General features: G+C 37.5%; 1 protein-coding gene across 1 annotated transcript in view; it reads left to right on the forward strand.

Moving 5' to 3' along the window:
• The first annotated feature begins 1,903 nt into the window (after positions 1-1,903).
• Positions 1,904-16,663, forward strand: part of LOC107296427 (inactive pancreatic lipase-related protein 1-like) — a 21,927-nt gene continuing 7,167 nt past the window's right edge. Inside the window, exons 1-8 of the mRNA XM_015825776.1 lie at positions 1,904-1,952; positions 2,638-2,792; positions 5,595-5,720; positions 7,659-7,793; positions 9,850-9,958; positions 10,990-11,109; positions 11,199-11,318; positions 15,352-15,470. Of these exons, the coding sequence (XP_015681262.1) occupies positions 1,904-1,952; positions 2,638-2,792; positions 5,595-5,720; positions 7,659-7,793; positions 9,850-9,958; positions 10,990-11,109; positions 11,199-11,318; positions 15,352-15,470 (933 nt within the window). The remainder of the gene's footprint in view (positions 1,953-2,637; positions 2,793-5,594; positions 5,721-7,658; positions 7,794-9,849; positions 9,959-10,989; positions 11,110-11,198; positions 11,319-15,351; positions 15,471-16,663) is intronic.

Raw genomic sequence — 16,663 nt, forward strand, 5'->3', positions numbered from 1 at the left:
TGGGGGAGATCATTCGCGGCTTTGGGGTGGATTTCCATCAGTACGCTGATGATACTCAGCTGTACATTTCCACCCCAGGCCACCCCAACGATGCCCTTGACGTGATGGCCCGTTGCCTGGAGGCCGTAAGGGTCTGGATGGGGAGGAACAGACTCAGGCTCAACCCTTCCAAGACCGAGTGGCTGTGGCTGCCGGCGCCGCGGCATAGTCAGCTGACTCCATCGCTGACGATAGGGGGCGAAATTTTGGCTCCCTTGGAGAGGGTACGCAATCTGGGGGTCCTCCTGGACTCACGGCTGACACTGGAAGACCAGTTGTCGGCCGTGACCAGGGGGGCGTTTTATCAGGTACGCCTGATACACCAGTTGCGGCCTTTTCTGGACCGGGACGCCTTGCGCACAGTCACCCATGCCCTTGTCACCTCCCGCCTGGACTACTGTAATGCTCTCTACATGGGGCTTCCCTTGAGGAGCACCCGGAGGCTCCAACTGGTCCAGAATGCGGCTGCGCGGGCGGTGTTGGGAGGGACTCGTCGCTCCCATGTAACACCGCTGCTGCGCGAGCTGCACTGGTTGCCGGTGGCCTTCCGGGTGCGCTTCAAGGTGTTGGTCATCATCTTCCAAGCGCTCCATGGCATCGGACCTGGATATCTCCGAGACCGCCTTTTGCCGCAGATTACCTCCCATCGGCCGGTACGCTCCCACAGAGTGGGTCTCCTCAGGGTGCCGTCAGCCAGACAGTGCTGGCTGGCGACCCCCAGGGGGAGGGCCTTCTCGGTGGGAGCTCCCACCCTCTGGAACGAACTACCCCCAGAGATCCGGGTGATCCCGGATCTCCCCTCCTTCCCCTCCCTTAAGACATGGCTCTTCCAACAAGCGGGATTGGCCTAGGGGAATTTTTAGTGGGGTTTTAAGAATAATTTTAAATTGACACAGGCCACATCAAATATTTCATTTTAATTAGGTTTTAAAGTGGGTATTTTTATCTTTGTATCTGTTTTACCAGGCTGTCAGCCGCCCTGAGTCCGTAAGGAGAAGGGCGGGATAAAAATTCAAACAAATAAATAAATAAATAAAAAATCTCATGGCACGTTGTCCCGTTGCATGCACTGAGTTTTCCCACAGTCAATTGGCCATGGCAAGATGGCCGGGGTCAGTTGTCCCATTCCAACTTTAAGTTGGGTGGCCTTCAAGTCAGTCACCATGAATTTTGGAAACTAAAGTCCACCCATCTTAAAGTCACTAAGGTTAAGAAACATTGCATTGAATAACATATTCAGTTTATATTTGCTTCAAATTTTACAACCTTCAATGGGAAAGTAAGAACTGGCAAGTGGTGAGATCCAATAAAAATATTCCAGCTCTATTCCTGTTTAGATTATTAAATGAATATTACAGTTACTGAAAGCATGAATTTGGATTCTTTCCCCCCTTTTCATATACATATTATTTAGTACTTAAGTGATCAAGGAATGTAATATAAAGAATTTTATTGCCTTTACAATGATTATATAGGGAAATAAGGCTTCAGTAATAACCTTTAACTAAGCATTTGCTCTAGAAGAATACCTCAATGATTTGCTCACCTAGTTTCCATTTTCACTATATGATAGTAAGCTTTGTGTATTTATGATAACCTTAATCTGAAATACCTGTTTACTTTCACGAATAACCCTCAAGGATATGCCTCTTTATAAAAGGGCCATGCATGTTTAGCTTAAGCTTTGTCTGGAATTCAAGCAAATGCTACGCAGTAAGTCACATCTTATTTCATCAAGTAAAATTCTTCAGTTGATATATTTTCATTATTTGCTATAACTACCTTAGATGTAAGTTAAAAAATAATATAAATTATTCTTAACACCCATTCCTCTGGTTTCTCTTTGTTTTAAAAAATATTTTAGATGCTTGCCTTTTGGACCATTCTGCTTTCACTGCTCCTTGCGGTTAGAGGTAAGACCTGATTGTTTTATGTAACAACTTCAAATTGCTGTTTTTTTATCCATATTTTGTATCCGCTGAAGTAGCAACACCAGGGAATTGTATTATGAAGCATCATGTCAAGCTGAATGGTCTTAGGAATCCAAATTTCTTTCCTGTAGTCCTAAGTAGAAATATTACTAAAATGTCAGTCCCTTTGTAGGGTTTATGTATTTATGCATTTCCAGAAATGCTTCCATACCATGTTCTTATCAATGGACAGGGGAAAACAGATAAAACCTAGCCAAAATAGATTACAAGATATATAATTTCTTGCAAATAAAACTGATTTCCATGCAACAAAATTAATCCACATATCAAAGTGATGTAGAGAACTGAGGACCTAACTCCTTCCCATACAGCTTGTATATTGCTTTCAGAAGTCTTTTCATTCAAGGTTAGATTAAACGTATTGACTTCGGAAGAGTTTCCAAATGTCAAGGAAAGCATGGAGAAAATCAATGACTTTGTAGTTTGATAAAGCAATGGATATGCCGCTGACATCACTACCAGAGAAGATGTGCTGGCTGAGGAATTCTGGGAGTTGAAGTCCACAAGTTTTGAAGTTGCCAAGGTTGGGGACCTCTGTTGTAGAAGATAGAATTTGAACTTTTGCTTCAGTCACTCATGCCTTAATTATCTGACCCACATATAACAGGCAGAGAAGTTTGCTATGACCGCCTGGGCTGCTTTACAGATGACATACCATGGTCTGGAACAGTGGAACGGCCCATTGCACGACTCCCTTGGTCACCTCAAGAAATAAATACACGCTTTCTTATGTATACTAAAAAGAACCAAGACAACTTTCAGGTAAGATCTACCCTCCCTCAGTTAAATTTCGAAACATTTTGGAAGAACCATCTTCCCAAAAAATAGAAATGACAACGTAAATAATGACTAAATATTTGTATATAACTTCTTAAAAGAGAGGGGGGGGGACAGACTTCTGTCCCCAAAGCATAAATGCATATTCATTAGATATTTCTGTTCTTTTTAATATATACAATTTGTAAACAAAAAATGAACACATATTGGCAATTAAGGTGTGTACAGTACATCTGGATTACACTGTGTTTCCACTTAAAGAGTATGTTTTCTGCTGTCTTCCCATGCTTGCTAAACCCATAGTGGTAGTTCTTCAAATAGTGATGGGTTCCATGTTTTGAATGTACACTTTCAAAAATACAGTCACATCTGCCTAGATCTCTGCTGTTTGCTCTACGTGGGGCTGCCTTTGAAGCAATTCAGAAGTTGCAACTAAGCTAGATGTTATCTTGCTGGTTCTTCAATATCTAAAGAGTACAATAAGGTCAATTTTGGGTTCAGCTGTGTTAGTTACCAATGTGTGTCTGAGTTCAAGGCAAGCTATTGGTTATTATTTATAAAACTCTTTATGGATTGTGTTCTCCTAGATGACCTGACCCAGGTAGATCTGTACATCCAATTTCTGGAGGTCCAAAAGGTAGACTGAGAATTCCTCTTCCACAAAAGGGGAAAGGGCGCAGCACCTGGCCTTTCAGATGGTACTCTCTCACCATGGAATGACTTGCCCCCTGTAGTAAAGCTGCCTCATTTCTATTGACTTTCTGAAAGGCACTCAAAACTCTGCTATACCACTGCATTTTGAGTAGAACTACAAGGCTTCTAGAATTATTCCAGTCCCTATATCATCAGTGGCCATAGGAAGTTTTTTTCTTTTCTTGTACTGACGTAGAGTGCTATCTATGACTGTTTTTCTGCTTTTCTCTCAGGTTGTATCTGTCTGTGTTCATGTATGTGAGCAATGAGAATGTTAGGGCAGACCACTTACAGTAGACTCTGCTGTGGGTCATATATTCAAGAGTGCACAGGAATGCATATTTTGAGTAGAGAAGCCACTGCCCAACTATCTGTGCCATGGGAATGCTCTGGCTTAAGTTTTTCTAGAATTTTCTCTACAATCCCCAGTCAGATTCAATCCTTCAATTTAGTATTGCTTTTGCCAGCTACTTCATCCATACAGAGTCACCTTGTAGGGGATATGGATGGCATAGAAATTTAATGAATAAATAAACTAAATAAATACTAAATTTGGTTCCATTCTGTTCAGTTTTCGGAGACTTATTGTGCTGATGGACAGATGGATAGAATCCCAAGCCACTTTACACAATTTATTTCCAACATTTCAGTGAGATGAAACATTAAAAGGTATCATTATAGACATCCCATAATATCAAGACAAAGGAGTCAGCATATGTGTTATACCACAAAATTAAAAAAAAAAAACCATTCATAAATAGATTTTCTTCCTATCTTCATAGCTTCATAGCTATAATACTTTAGCAAGAGAAGTAGTAGTAATTTTAACTCTTCCGTCGTATCTGACTCTTGGCAATTTTATATGCAAGTGCTCTCCATGCTTTAGCAAAAGAAAGACCCAGCTAAGTAGACAGCTTGATCATGTGTATTCAAAAGTAAAGCTATATAATATAAAAAAATATTTATCATTTTCTTGGTTACATTTGGTTTAGTAATATATAACCCATGTCCAGTATATCTCTAAAAAGTTGATTTATTGAATCTTTATATATTTTACCTTGATGCCTTTAATAACTTATTACACTTGTTCCAGATGAGAGATTTGTAATGTATTTGATTCAATGAGTAAAGTGTGAAGTGCATAAAAAAAATGAAGTTCAGATTTTATTCTCCTAAACATTTTATAAAATTAAGGTGATGGTTATCTTGGATAAGAGTTCAAGAGTTTCCCATTTACTTTTTTCATGTTTTCATTTTTAGTTTTCCATGAAACATAACTAATAATATAATAAATTGCTAATTATAATAATAAGCAATAATCAGAAAACAATACAATTCTTTAATCAAGGAACTATCAAGGAGAAAACCACAGCCCCACCAATCCTGGCAGGGCAAGTTATTAGCAAACCCCAAACTCACTAGCACTGATTATGTTACCTAGTTAGGTAAAGAAATGTTTGCACACAAACAACCAAGCTCACAGGGCACAAAGGACTCCATAGCATTAATAAGTGTGACTATGTACATGCCTTAGAGTATTTCAAACAACCAAACCATTTAGAGAATATCTATAAGCAAAATTATTTGGTTCTTTTTGCATTTACTTTATAAAATGTAGACATTTTAATAAAGACATATATTTAAATACTATCTAGAAAAAAATGAGATGACTAATAATAGTTGATAATGTTTTTGGAACAGCATCTGAAATAAATATAATACTCTCATTATATTTATTAATGCATTCAATTAGGGCCTGAGACACCAGAAAATACTCTTGTAGACAACAACTCTGATGTGGAACTGAGGGGAAAAAAGTATATTACTGCTGCAGAAAATCTAAAATTAATCTACAGCATATATATTTGCAATACTTTTGTTGTACAAGAATTAGATAGGTAGTATTAATAATGGACCTAAAAATCTCCACCCATACAACTATCTAATGTATGGAATATTAATATTCCCAAGGTGCTCATGAGTGAAGTGAAATTGTTTCAGTTATGACAATGCTTAAGTTAAGAGTAGAGAAAAAAACAAAAGCTCTCTTGCTCGCTCTACCTAATATTTATGTAGATGTTGATATTTTTACAGGAAATCAGTGCAATTCATCCAGAAACAATTGAGCAGTCCAACTTCAATGCCAGCAAGAAAATCCGCTTCATCACCCATGGATTCATTGACCAAGGAGAAGAAAGGTGGTTGTCAGATATGTGCAAGGTACAGTAAAATAAAAACATTTATATTTTGGCACCTCTTAACACCCAGACAGGTAACTCTGAAAAGTATCACTTCTTTTTGACATAGATATGCCTGCTGGAACAATTAAAGCAGCGTTTCTCAACCTATGGGTCGTGACCCCATTTGGGGTCGATCGACCATTTCACGGGGGTCACCAAGCAAGGCTGTCCGCCATTTTTTTCCCCTTTTCCAGTGGGTGCCTTACCTCCTTTGAGCTGGGCCAGCTGGTGGTCGGCCTGCTCCGTCTCTGCCGCTTGCCAGCTACGCCTCAGCCAGCACAGGGGGCGGAACCACGCATGCGTGGCGCTCCCGGGCAGGGAAAGTCCTCAACTTACGACCGGTTGGGTAGTCCTTGACTTACGACCGGTTTAGTCCTCGATTTACGACCGGTTTAGTCCTCAACGTACGACCGGTTGGGGGTCGCGGCATTAAAAAGGTTGCGAACCACTGAATTAAAGAAAAGAAAATACAGGTAGTCTTCATTTAGCTATGTTACTGAGAGCTGAAACTCCATTCTTAAGCAATACAGTCATAAATTTAAAAAATGTGGCTTGCACTGCTTAGCAATGGCAGTTCCTAACTACCTAACTATCCTAACTACCACTACTTCATTGCCATCATAAATTCAAATGGTCACTGAAGAAGTGCCATTAAATGAGGACCACCTCTAAGAACTTACAGTTGAGGGTGAATTTTAGAATTAGTTTGCCACAGTGATCAAACTGGAGGGTTTAAAAGTCAGTGCAGCCAAGATCCTAGAAATCATATTAAGTTGCCCTGATCCTTTAATTCATAAAACGTCATATAATATTCACAAAATATTCACACAAGTAGGTAGAGATGTAGAGAGGTAGAGAAATTCCAGCATGTTACTTGATTTCCTTACACAATATGGCAAGAGGATCCCGCCAAATATTGCAATGCGAATTGCTTCTGTTCAGGGTTCCAAGAAGCCAGCCATTATATTTCTCAGGACACTCTATCCCAAAGGTGTCCAATCAACTTTGACTGTGGACTTCAACTCCCAGAATTCTAAGAGTTGAACCCCCCAAATCTTAACGTGGCCAAGGTTGGACACCCCTGCTCTACGCCATCCTTTTTCCTGAGCCTTTTAATATGGGTTTGTTATTCAGCATGTTCAAACCTCATTGGACTGTTTTTACGACAATTATACCCATAGGCTTTTCTTTCTAACTATGTTTGAAGTATATGAAAGTCTTTATAATACTTTCTTTTGGTTTATGGGAGGGTGCCATTTTAACTGTAGCCTGTCCTTCAGCTGCCCCGATCAACATAAAGGAATGCAATGATGAAAAATGGTGACATAAAGAGCCCAAATATCTATAAGTACCTGACTACAATAAATGGCAAAGAGCACATCCAGGACATTCTTTTCCAAGCCAATGTCTGTGAGTTATGTATCAGACTATAACTCCCAGCTTTCCTAGCTGAAGTAGCCCCAAGGGACTCACTGTTTGATTCATGTGATGCTGCTACTTGGCACATGACACCTGAAGCTGCCCTTCGATTTCTGCATTTGACTCACGTACAGGGTTGCTGTTCTTGTCAAAATTCCCCTTCTCCAGGTCAGTCTTTAGAGTGATGTCCAAGCAACAGCAAGAAAAACTAGGTACAGGAAGGGTAAAAAGGGGCATGAAAAATGTGGAAAGGAGCAGAGGAACTCATGGTGATAGGTTAGGGCCCCATCCAATCTTCTCTCCTTTCCTGTTTGCTACTTAAAGTGGCAATTTTATTTTGCATATCAGCAGTACATCTACTGACATCTGGAAAAATTGGGGAGTTAGAATATCTGGAAGGGAAAGTCTTGAGAAATGCTGTTTATAGGACCTAGACAAAATTCAGGGGGTGTGGTGGCGTCATCTTTTCCCTCAATTTTATTTTTGAATCTGTTTGCAGAGAATGCTTCAAGTGGAAGATGTGAACTGCATTTGCATAGATTGGGTCAAAGGTTCCAGATGTGCATATACCCAGGCAGCTAACAACATCCGTGTGGTAGGGAGTGAAGTGGCTTATTTTCTAAATATTCTTAAGGTAAATGAGTTTTCAGTCATTAATTCATGGTTGTCAATCTTATAAATAATGGAGAGCTACAAGTTTCTATCTATGGCTAAACAACAATATTGGTATTATTTCAAGAATTATCTGACATGGGACAAAATTACAGGTAGTCCTCAATTTACCATTCAAAGTTTCAATGGCACTGAAAAAAGTGACTTATGACCGTTTTTCACGGTCATATTTATGATGGTTGCAGTGGCCCATGGTCACATGATCACCTTTTGCAGCCTTCTGAAAAGCAAAGTCAATGGGGAAGCCAGATTCACTTAATAACGGTGTTACTAACTTAATTGTTGTACTTCACTTAACAACTGTGCCAAGAAAAGTTGTAAAATGAGGTAAAACTCACTTAACAAATGTTTCATTTAGCAACAGAAATTTTGGGCTCAATTACGGTGTTAAGTTGACGACTACCTGTACATTGTTAAAATTCAATTATTCTTCAGACATCTATAACTAGGGCAATTAAGGCCATGATTGGGTTGGAAGATAAGCTATACATGTCGTGGTAATATCTCCCCCCCCCCCCCGGCAAGCTAGGCTTACAATGCAAATTTATTGCCTGTAATGAAATGGATGCAATTGTCAGCTCAAACTAATCTGTATTATATGTGAACATGTGGGAGTGGCAATATTTTGGCAGTCATCTCAGACCCCTTGGTCTGTCCAAAACTGCATATTAGTTACATTGCAAGAAGAGCAAGCGGGAGATGGAATACGGTGACCTAATTGAAATCTGTCTTTATGCAGATTCCCATTGGTAAGGCACTTCATAGCCAGGCCTCATATGCTACAAACAGATAACTATGAGGGGAATTAAGCTGGTAATTCTAGACTTTTAATGGAGTTGGACAACTTATAAAATTAATTAAATTAATTATAGCCTTGTTTTGGAATTTTGGTCTCAAACTACCTGTATAATGACTTGGCAGAGATTTGGTAAACAGTTTGCATTTCGGTCACACTGAAAACAGACAATTACAAAGACCGTTAATTATTTTATCAGTTTGATAATAGCCTATCCTAATAGCTTTCTATGAATCCTGTCTTAGATTTCCGTTCCTAATCAAACTCTGAATTTAAATCTAAGTTGGAAAGAACCAGAGTAGTACGTACAAATGACCCTGTTGAAAGAAAAATCTTCATCAGGGTCCAGCCGGGAATAAACAAAATGGAGACTGCTTTAGAAAGAAGGTTGTAGTAGTTTATTGAAGAGCAGAACCAGACAGAAATGTGACTCTGGGAAAGCTGACCACATGTAGCAGGGAGTGGTGGGTTTTTATACCTTCTTGGGCTTTTGTGTTTGGAGTTGTTCCTGTGGCATGAACTTTGACCTGAGGTTCAGTGTGCCCTCCTGTATTCTAATGGTGGTGGGTTAATCCTAAAATTCATTTCCCACTTCCCTGGGACTGTGGCTGATGGCTATGTCCTGTGTTGGATTATTTTGGGTGAGAGGTTGTTGGTTCTAATCCCATCAGCTCCAAGCTTCCTGGCTCCAGCCTTTCTGAAAGGATTATCGAATATGCATTTCTACAGAGCTAGCCTCTGCCTGGGTTTCTGGCTGGGAGCGGGGAGGAGAAGTTTCTGTCTTTTTAAGATCTCCATTATTCCTTTGGGAAAATATAATATTCTGCCTGTTTAATATTTCCCAATATGTAAAATAGTCAAGGATCAAAAATAGACTTACCGTATTCGTTTTCTCCAAAATCTAGATTCTGTCTAAAAAAAAGTTAAGTGCAGTAATAGGAACCCCAGAGATATGAAACTAGAATTCTTCTTTGTCCCCCTGACTCTATAATATATTTGTACATCTTTGGGTTCTGTATCAGCTATCTGTGCTAAGATATCATTCAGCTGGTTCTATGCTAAATTCAGCATCTAAAGAATTGTTTTAAGCACTTCATCTTAGAGCCAGCTTGCAATCAACTGAGGTTTCATGAAACTACTTCCCTCTATGACTTGGAGTTGCAAGTCACAGAAATACACTTACAGAGCTAACAAAGTATATGACAACTGCTCTTGTCTTTAGGAGAAATATGGATACCCTCCCTCCATGGTACATTTCATTGGCCATAGCCTTGGAGCACATGCAGCTGCTGAGCTGGGAAGCAGAATAAAAGGAATTGGAAGAATCTCTGGTAGGTTGATGCAATGTAGCATGATTAATATGAAAGCAAGTATTACCGAATCTAAGCTCTGAGGAGCCAATGTAGAAGATTTTATTGAATTGAGAAAGTGAATGTAAAAAATAAAGCTACATTTAATATGTGCATAGTTATATATCTTTATATCTTTCCCTGTTTTCTTTGGAATAGCATCTATTAGCTTAAGAGTATTACCCTGAATTGTATGATGGGTTGTGCTGCTAATTAATAAAAGAGATGTTCTATTATACATGGTACAAAGGCAGAAGGTTTAAATACAATTAAAATGAGCATCTTAGATGAAAGAAATGATCTGAGAGGCCAAATGAAAACTATTTTTACACAGACTGTTCCCATTGTCTTACTTGGTTTTTTAATTATTACCTTGATTCTCAAACAATAAGGCATCATCATAAAGAAATTTGTGTGGCCTTTTACATATAGTGCAATTGTATGGACTGCTCTGATTCTTTCCAACTTGTATTTATTTGCACATTTATTACAAATGGAATTTATTTTTATATTGCACATTTTCTAATATACACATTTTGGATGCAGCATTATATAGCATAATTGTCCACACCATACATTTTTTTTGTTTTCCCTTTTAGCCAACAACTGCATTTAAAAAGTTAGAATGTTTTAAATAAGTTGCCTTAATTACTGTATTTTCTCTTGTAGAAATGAACTTTCATTATTGATTTTCTCTTACAGCAATTTTTTATTTGCCCATGAAAATACAAACATATTGATTATATAAAAATGAAATGGAAGAAATCCTTAGTGTTTCTCTTAATGGCCAATCAGCCCTATAAGACTTTCTAGCTACAAGTGTTTGTGAAATTCTGAGCTGATTTCAAATACTACTGCTAGGGGCATTCTTTGATAACTGGGGACTGACAGGAATTAGGATTGGTCAGTACTGCCAAGAGCATGCTGATATTTCACTTAAATCATTATAATTGGTCCAGAAATCTTCAGCAACTCCTCTTAAAAACATTCATTTAACATTTATGCCATTACAGGACTAGACCCTGCTCAACCTTATTTTCAAGGCACTCCACCTGAGATCAGATTGGACAAAAATGATGCTGAGTTTGTTGACGTGATTCATACTGATTCAGCACCAACCATTCCGAACCTAGGTAAGCTGACTACAGAATAGTACATAATATGCAAGAGACAAGCGTAAACCTATTTAAACATAACCTTATTTTTTTTAATGAATTTTCAGGGTTTGGGATGAGTCAAGCAATTGGACATCTTGATTTTTATCCAAACGGAGGTGAACACATGCCAGGATGTAAGAAAAATGCTCTTTCACAAATAGTGGATATTGATGGCATTTGGGAAGGTAGGTATCACAGTGATCCCTGCAAAGAAATATTCAGTTGTAGTACAGAGATACAAATTTCACTCTATTGTATCAACAGTAAAGTACATTAGGACAGAGTCCCAAGCTGATGCTCTATGGATATGTTGGGGCCACCAGGATTTCTAGCCAGAATTGCAATTGTAGGAATTTGGAAGGTTCCAGTTTCTACCCATAGCATGGTGAGGCAGAATCAAGGTATCTACATTTCCAAAATAATAAAACACAAAACTAGAAAAGATGTAATAAATATAAGAAAGAAACATCACTTAAGAAAGAAACATCACTATTTTCTTTAGTTTAGAGCTTTCTATTTGGAAAAAGCAGGAGTGAGGGATAAGGGGAGGAAGAGATGCAAAACATACAACAGATACACACTCAAAAGCATTATAACATTTTTTTAAAAAGTATATGTTGTCTAGAGGCAACTGCATAGGATTGCTCTCTGCAGCTGATCAGAAATGGATTTTGCTTGTATTCTTTCTAAGGTGATTTTTAGAGAAATTCTCGTAAAAGGTGTGCTTTCTTAGTTGCCAGATCGCCGGTGAGTTTATGTTCTTTTTTTGTACAATAATTTCTCCAGCAGTTTGCAGCTTTTGTATGGGAAAATCCCGTGATGGGAAACTCTCCCCTGAAAAAAACGTGAAGAAAACCCTAACCTCTACAATTATTCAAGCCATAAATGTGATGAGTAATTTCAAAAGACCACTTGTGCCAAATACTAGTAAATTCAGGACAAAGGAGAGTTCTATCTGTCATTACCTACAGAAAATGGCGATGGGCAACAGTTTAAAAGTTGACTTCTTCAAGGATAGATTAACAATAGCTCTCAGTCATGACAGCTATATATTTTGCCCAGTGGGCTCACATCAGAAAGTGGCCCTCTATTGCTATAAAGACTTGGTGCCTTCTCAATGAATTGGAAGGTCACCCATATCTTTTGGTATGAAATCAACTGTACTGCAGCTTAGTAGTACCCTTGTCACAGACTGCATGGTCTGCTGGAACAGAAGGAAAGGTCAAAGACTATCTGTTAGACACCCTGATTTGGACCCCACCCCCTTGACACCCTGCTGTCCCAGCAAAATACTTTGGATATACTTAAGATACATTCTCAACCATTGATCTTAATAATGAATCAATCTTTAACTTTCCTCCATGGAAATTCCAATAGAACGAGAAAATTAAATATATAATGAGATTTTTATAGATTTCTGGAATAACTGGCTTTTATCTTTTATGCAAGTTACCTTCTAATACAATTTATAGCAAAATGCTTTTTTTTTCAAGTGCATTCAGACAGAGCAATGGAGCAAGATGTTAAATGAAACTTTTGCTTCAGTGAGAAGCTTTGGGATTGCCTCCTATGGGGCTGTAATGTCTATGGAAAGCCAAGGGACAGGAACTTTTGCAATTCTGTTGTAGTCTTGTTTGCATCTTTTTCAAAGGAAATATATTTCATTCCAAGTTAACATTTTGACATGCATTTATGAAAATAATGATTTTTCAAAACAAAAGATTCTCTGCAGAGAAATGTTGCACCTGAAACTGCTAATATAAATTTCAAAATTCTCAGCCTATATACAGATATACAAAAATAATTTAATTAATATTTGTTTATATATTTATGTATTTGTCTTCATAATTAACATACTAAATTGTACAGTTTCATTTCAGAATTTGCTATTGTCATCAAATCTTAATTCTCAGCTTAAACTATAAAGTCCTAGAAACCAGGAGAGTGTGAGTTCTAATCCTGCCTTAGATATGAAAGCCAGCTGGGTAGCTTTCGGCCACTCAATCTCTCTCAGCCCAGTTCACCTCACAGGGTTGTTGTTCTGAGGAAAAAATGGAGGAAGAAGGAGATTTAGTATGTTCGCTGCCTGGAAAAAAATTAAAAAATTAAAGATAGGATAAAAATCTAAATCAAAATAAAATAAGTAATAGCTATGAAGCCAGTCTGCCTTCTACCTCTTATTTAAATATTCCTCTTATTTAAACATCATTATATGTTTATTCCACTTTTATTAAAACCCTACATATAAATAGAAATGGTTTAATCCATATTTTAAACTAGAAAACAAAACTTTCAAAGCATCCCCTTTCTATTTTGGAATAAGTTAATCTCATGAAACGACTAGGTCAAGGTTTCTGAAGCCAGTTTTACATCCTGGAAAATGTTATGCACCTTGTCAGATTGTTAATAATTCTAATGTGCTAAAGGCTTGAAAGGATAATAGATGCACTCAAGATTGATTCCACCAAACAATAAACAGCATAGCTTGAACTAGATATGTTCCAACTGTGCTTTGTGATTGATATTTTTCATTTATTTGTAAGCCTCCCAGAAAACTCCAGTTACTGATGAAGTACAATAAAATAGAGCTAACAAATACATTGCTATGAAACAACTTGCAATTACTAAACAGTTTTTCAAACCCAGAAGAAAGCTTTGTAGTTAGCTAACCTATCGCTAAGTAACAAATGTATACCTGCCAGTTTATTTGGTTCTGAAATAAAGACCTTTTTTGGTTGTTGTTCAACCCCCACAACCTACATTTACAATTCCTAAATGACTCACTCTCACAAAACCAGTACCGTGGGCTATTGAATGCAATAATTAACATAGCCCACTCCCAAGGCTAAGTGCTGCAGTTGATTCCATAACTGGATTTTGAAATCTTCATGTATATTTCTTAGATATTTGGCGTTGTCCACCAATTTGTTGACACTTTTATTAACAGCACCAAACTCCCTGAAAGAAATTGTTCTGTCTTAACTCTTTTGGGGATCAGTTGTTTGGGCAGACTGGACTCAAAACTCTTGAGCACTAAGAAGCTTTTAAAGTCTGCTGCATTTCCATGTTCAGCCTAGTCCCTATATGCCACCTTACATTATGAATCCAGCCATGGAATTCAGAGCATACATTTCACCAAAGAAATCTGTGTTTCCTTTTCCATGTGTCATTAAAAATCTCTGCACTTAGCCAAATATGAGAAATTTAACAAATTTTCTTAATTTTTCTTCTACTATAATTCTATTGGAGCAAATGCAAAAATATGATTTTGACAATAAAATACTGCTCATTATAAGAAAAGTCCTTAACTGAAACATTTAAGTTCTCTTAAATCTCAGAGCCCACTATAGTTTCTAGCACCCTGTGTTAACAGTTTCAGATTTATACTTTGACAGCTCTTCCCCAACTGTCTTGCTGACAACTTCTTTATCAGGTGATGAGAAAGTTCATGGACACATCACACCTAGCTAATTGGGGAGCCTCTTGCAATATGCTTTATTCTCAGGGATAACCCAACCCATGTGCCAGTCTGTTGTCTGTATTGCTTATCCTCACCTATTGTTCGTGACTACTGAAAAACTGAGATTTCCTGAAGCATTTTTCAGATACAATGTCCCTCCCAAATAATGACTGTTCTGGTCAATCAAGAACAGTAAGTAGGTGCAGAATTGTCAACAAATCTTTCCTTTGTTAAGATAAAACTATCTTAATTATTAAGTCATATGTACTGGATTGGACAACATAATAAGAAAAATGAAAAATTTCTAAAACAGGGCAGCTCCAGAAGTCTAATATTTAGATACAGTAATCATGCAATTAATTGTTCACTATAACTGCTATTACTACTAAAACAGGGCACTACTAAAAGGATAATTTAATACATTCAACACGGGGCTACTTCACTCAAGCTGTTTCCTTTAATTCATTAAATATCAATTTCAAGAATGGTTCTTATTTAAACCACCGCTTTTAGTAACTGCTACTGATCTTTTGCCTGCACTTCTCCCAACCAAAGTATTATACATGTCCAACCTCTCAAGGAAAGAGGTTTTTAAGAAATGTTTCAACATTTGGCAAAGGGAATAAAAGTGATGAAAAAAGTTGAGAGAATGGCCTTGCTCCAGAACTAAAGAGGTAAGTGTTAATTCAATCTTCTTCAAAGCACTTGATAGGAAGAGTCAAAACGAATAATATCTAACAGCACTTTCTGCTTCACAGGAACCCGTGACTTTGTGGCCTGTAACCATCTACGGAGCTATAAGTATTATTCAGATAGCATTGTTTTTCCAGATGGATTTTTGGGTTATCCTTGTGCAGCATACAACTTATTTGAAACAGTATGTCATTTGCATCATCCCGAAATATTAACAGAAAAATGTAGTGTTTTGACTTTTTTGTCACAGCATGCAAGAGATAGAGAAAAAAATCAAGGGACTATTAGTTTACAAGAGATTCTGTTCACATGATATCTCCACTGCTTTGCCCTTCTCTAGGGTATTGCTTAATTAGCGACTCTCTCTTTTTTCAGGAAAATGTAATTTACAATTATGGTCAAAATGGCTAACTGCAATTTGCACCTGCTTTCAAAAGAAATGTAAAATTGCATGTTTAATCCTTATTTGGCAGTTAAGGCACAATTTATGGGTTGTCCAATTGGATGCATGGCAAACTGTCTAAAACAATCAGTTATCTGGCAGAGTGAATGACCGGAGGTGCCAGCATGCAGACTTGAGCCTCAGATGTGTACGATCGAATTATATAAACATTAATATGTTTATTTTTGGAGCTATGCAGAAATCTGGATTCTGAGAATGGAAATATGATTTGGGGCATGGGGAGAATATGCACATTGATCTATCAGTATCCCCTCAAATTAATTTTGCTTTGTCACCACATGAGCCTAGGAAAAATTCATCTTCTTTGAGAAGTTGCTAAGAACAAGAAAATGTTAAGTTCCGTTCCCTTTGCATCCAGATCTTTCCATTCTTAGTCCAGGAATGAATTAACTGAAAAATCATCAAGCTAGAAACAGAATGTACAGGAGCAAGTTAATAAGAACTGTATATAGTTTTGTTTTTTTTTAAAGAAATGTTATTTATTTTTTCAATCATAAAAAAACAATCATAAGTAAACACAATGACAATAACCCCACACCCCACACCCCGGACTTCCCAAACCTAATCCCAGGATAATATTCATATGAAAGTAAACAAATACTAATATCTCTAACTCTACAAAATATCTTAATCTACAAGAAAAGATAGTAGAAATAAACCAGCTTACAAAATTAAAAACCTAACCTATATTCTACCACTTTATATTTCTTTTGAATATAAACAATCCATCTTCCCCATATTGATAAAAATTGTTCATTCGAGTGATTCTTCAAATAAGCCGAAATCTTTGCCATTTCAGCAAGATACGAAACTTTCAATCTCCAATCTCCCATCGTTGGCAGAATTGGGCTCTTCCAGTTTTGTATCTCCCAGATATAAAACCAGTCTGATCATCATGTATATAATATTGCAAA

This window comes from Protobothrops mucrosquamatus, unplaced genomic scaffold, assembly GCF_001527695.2.
Source record: "Protobothrops mucrosquamatus isolate PMUCROS unplaced genomic scaffold, P.Mucros_1.0 scaffold2797, whole genome shotgun sequence".
Classification (NCBI taxonomy): domain Eukaryota; kingdom Metazoa; phylum Chordata; class Lepidosauria; order Squamata; family Viperidae; genus Protobothrops; species Protobothrops mucrosquamatus.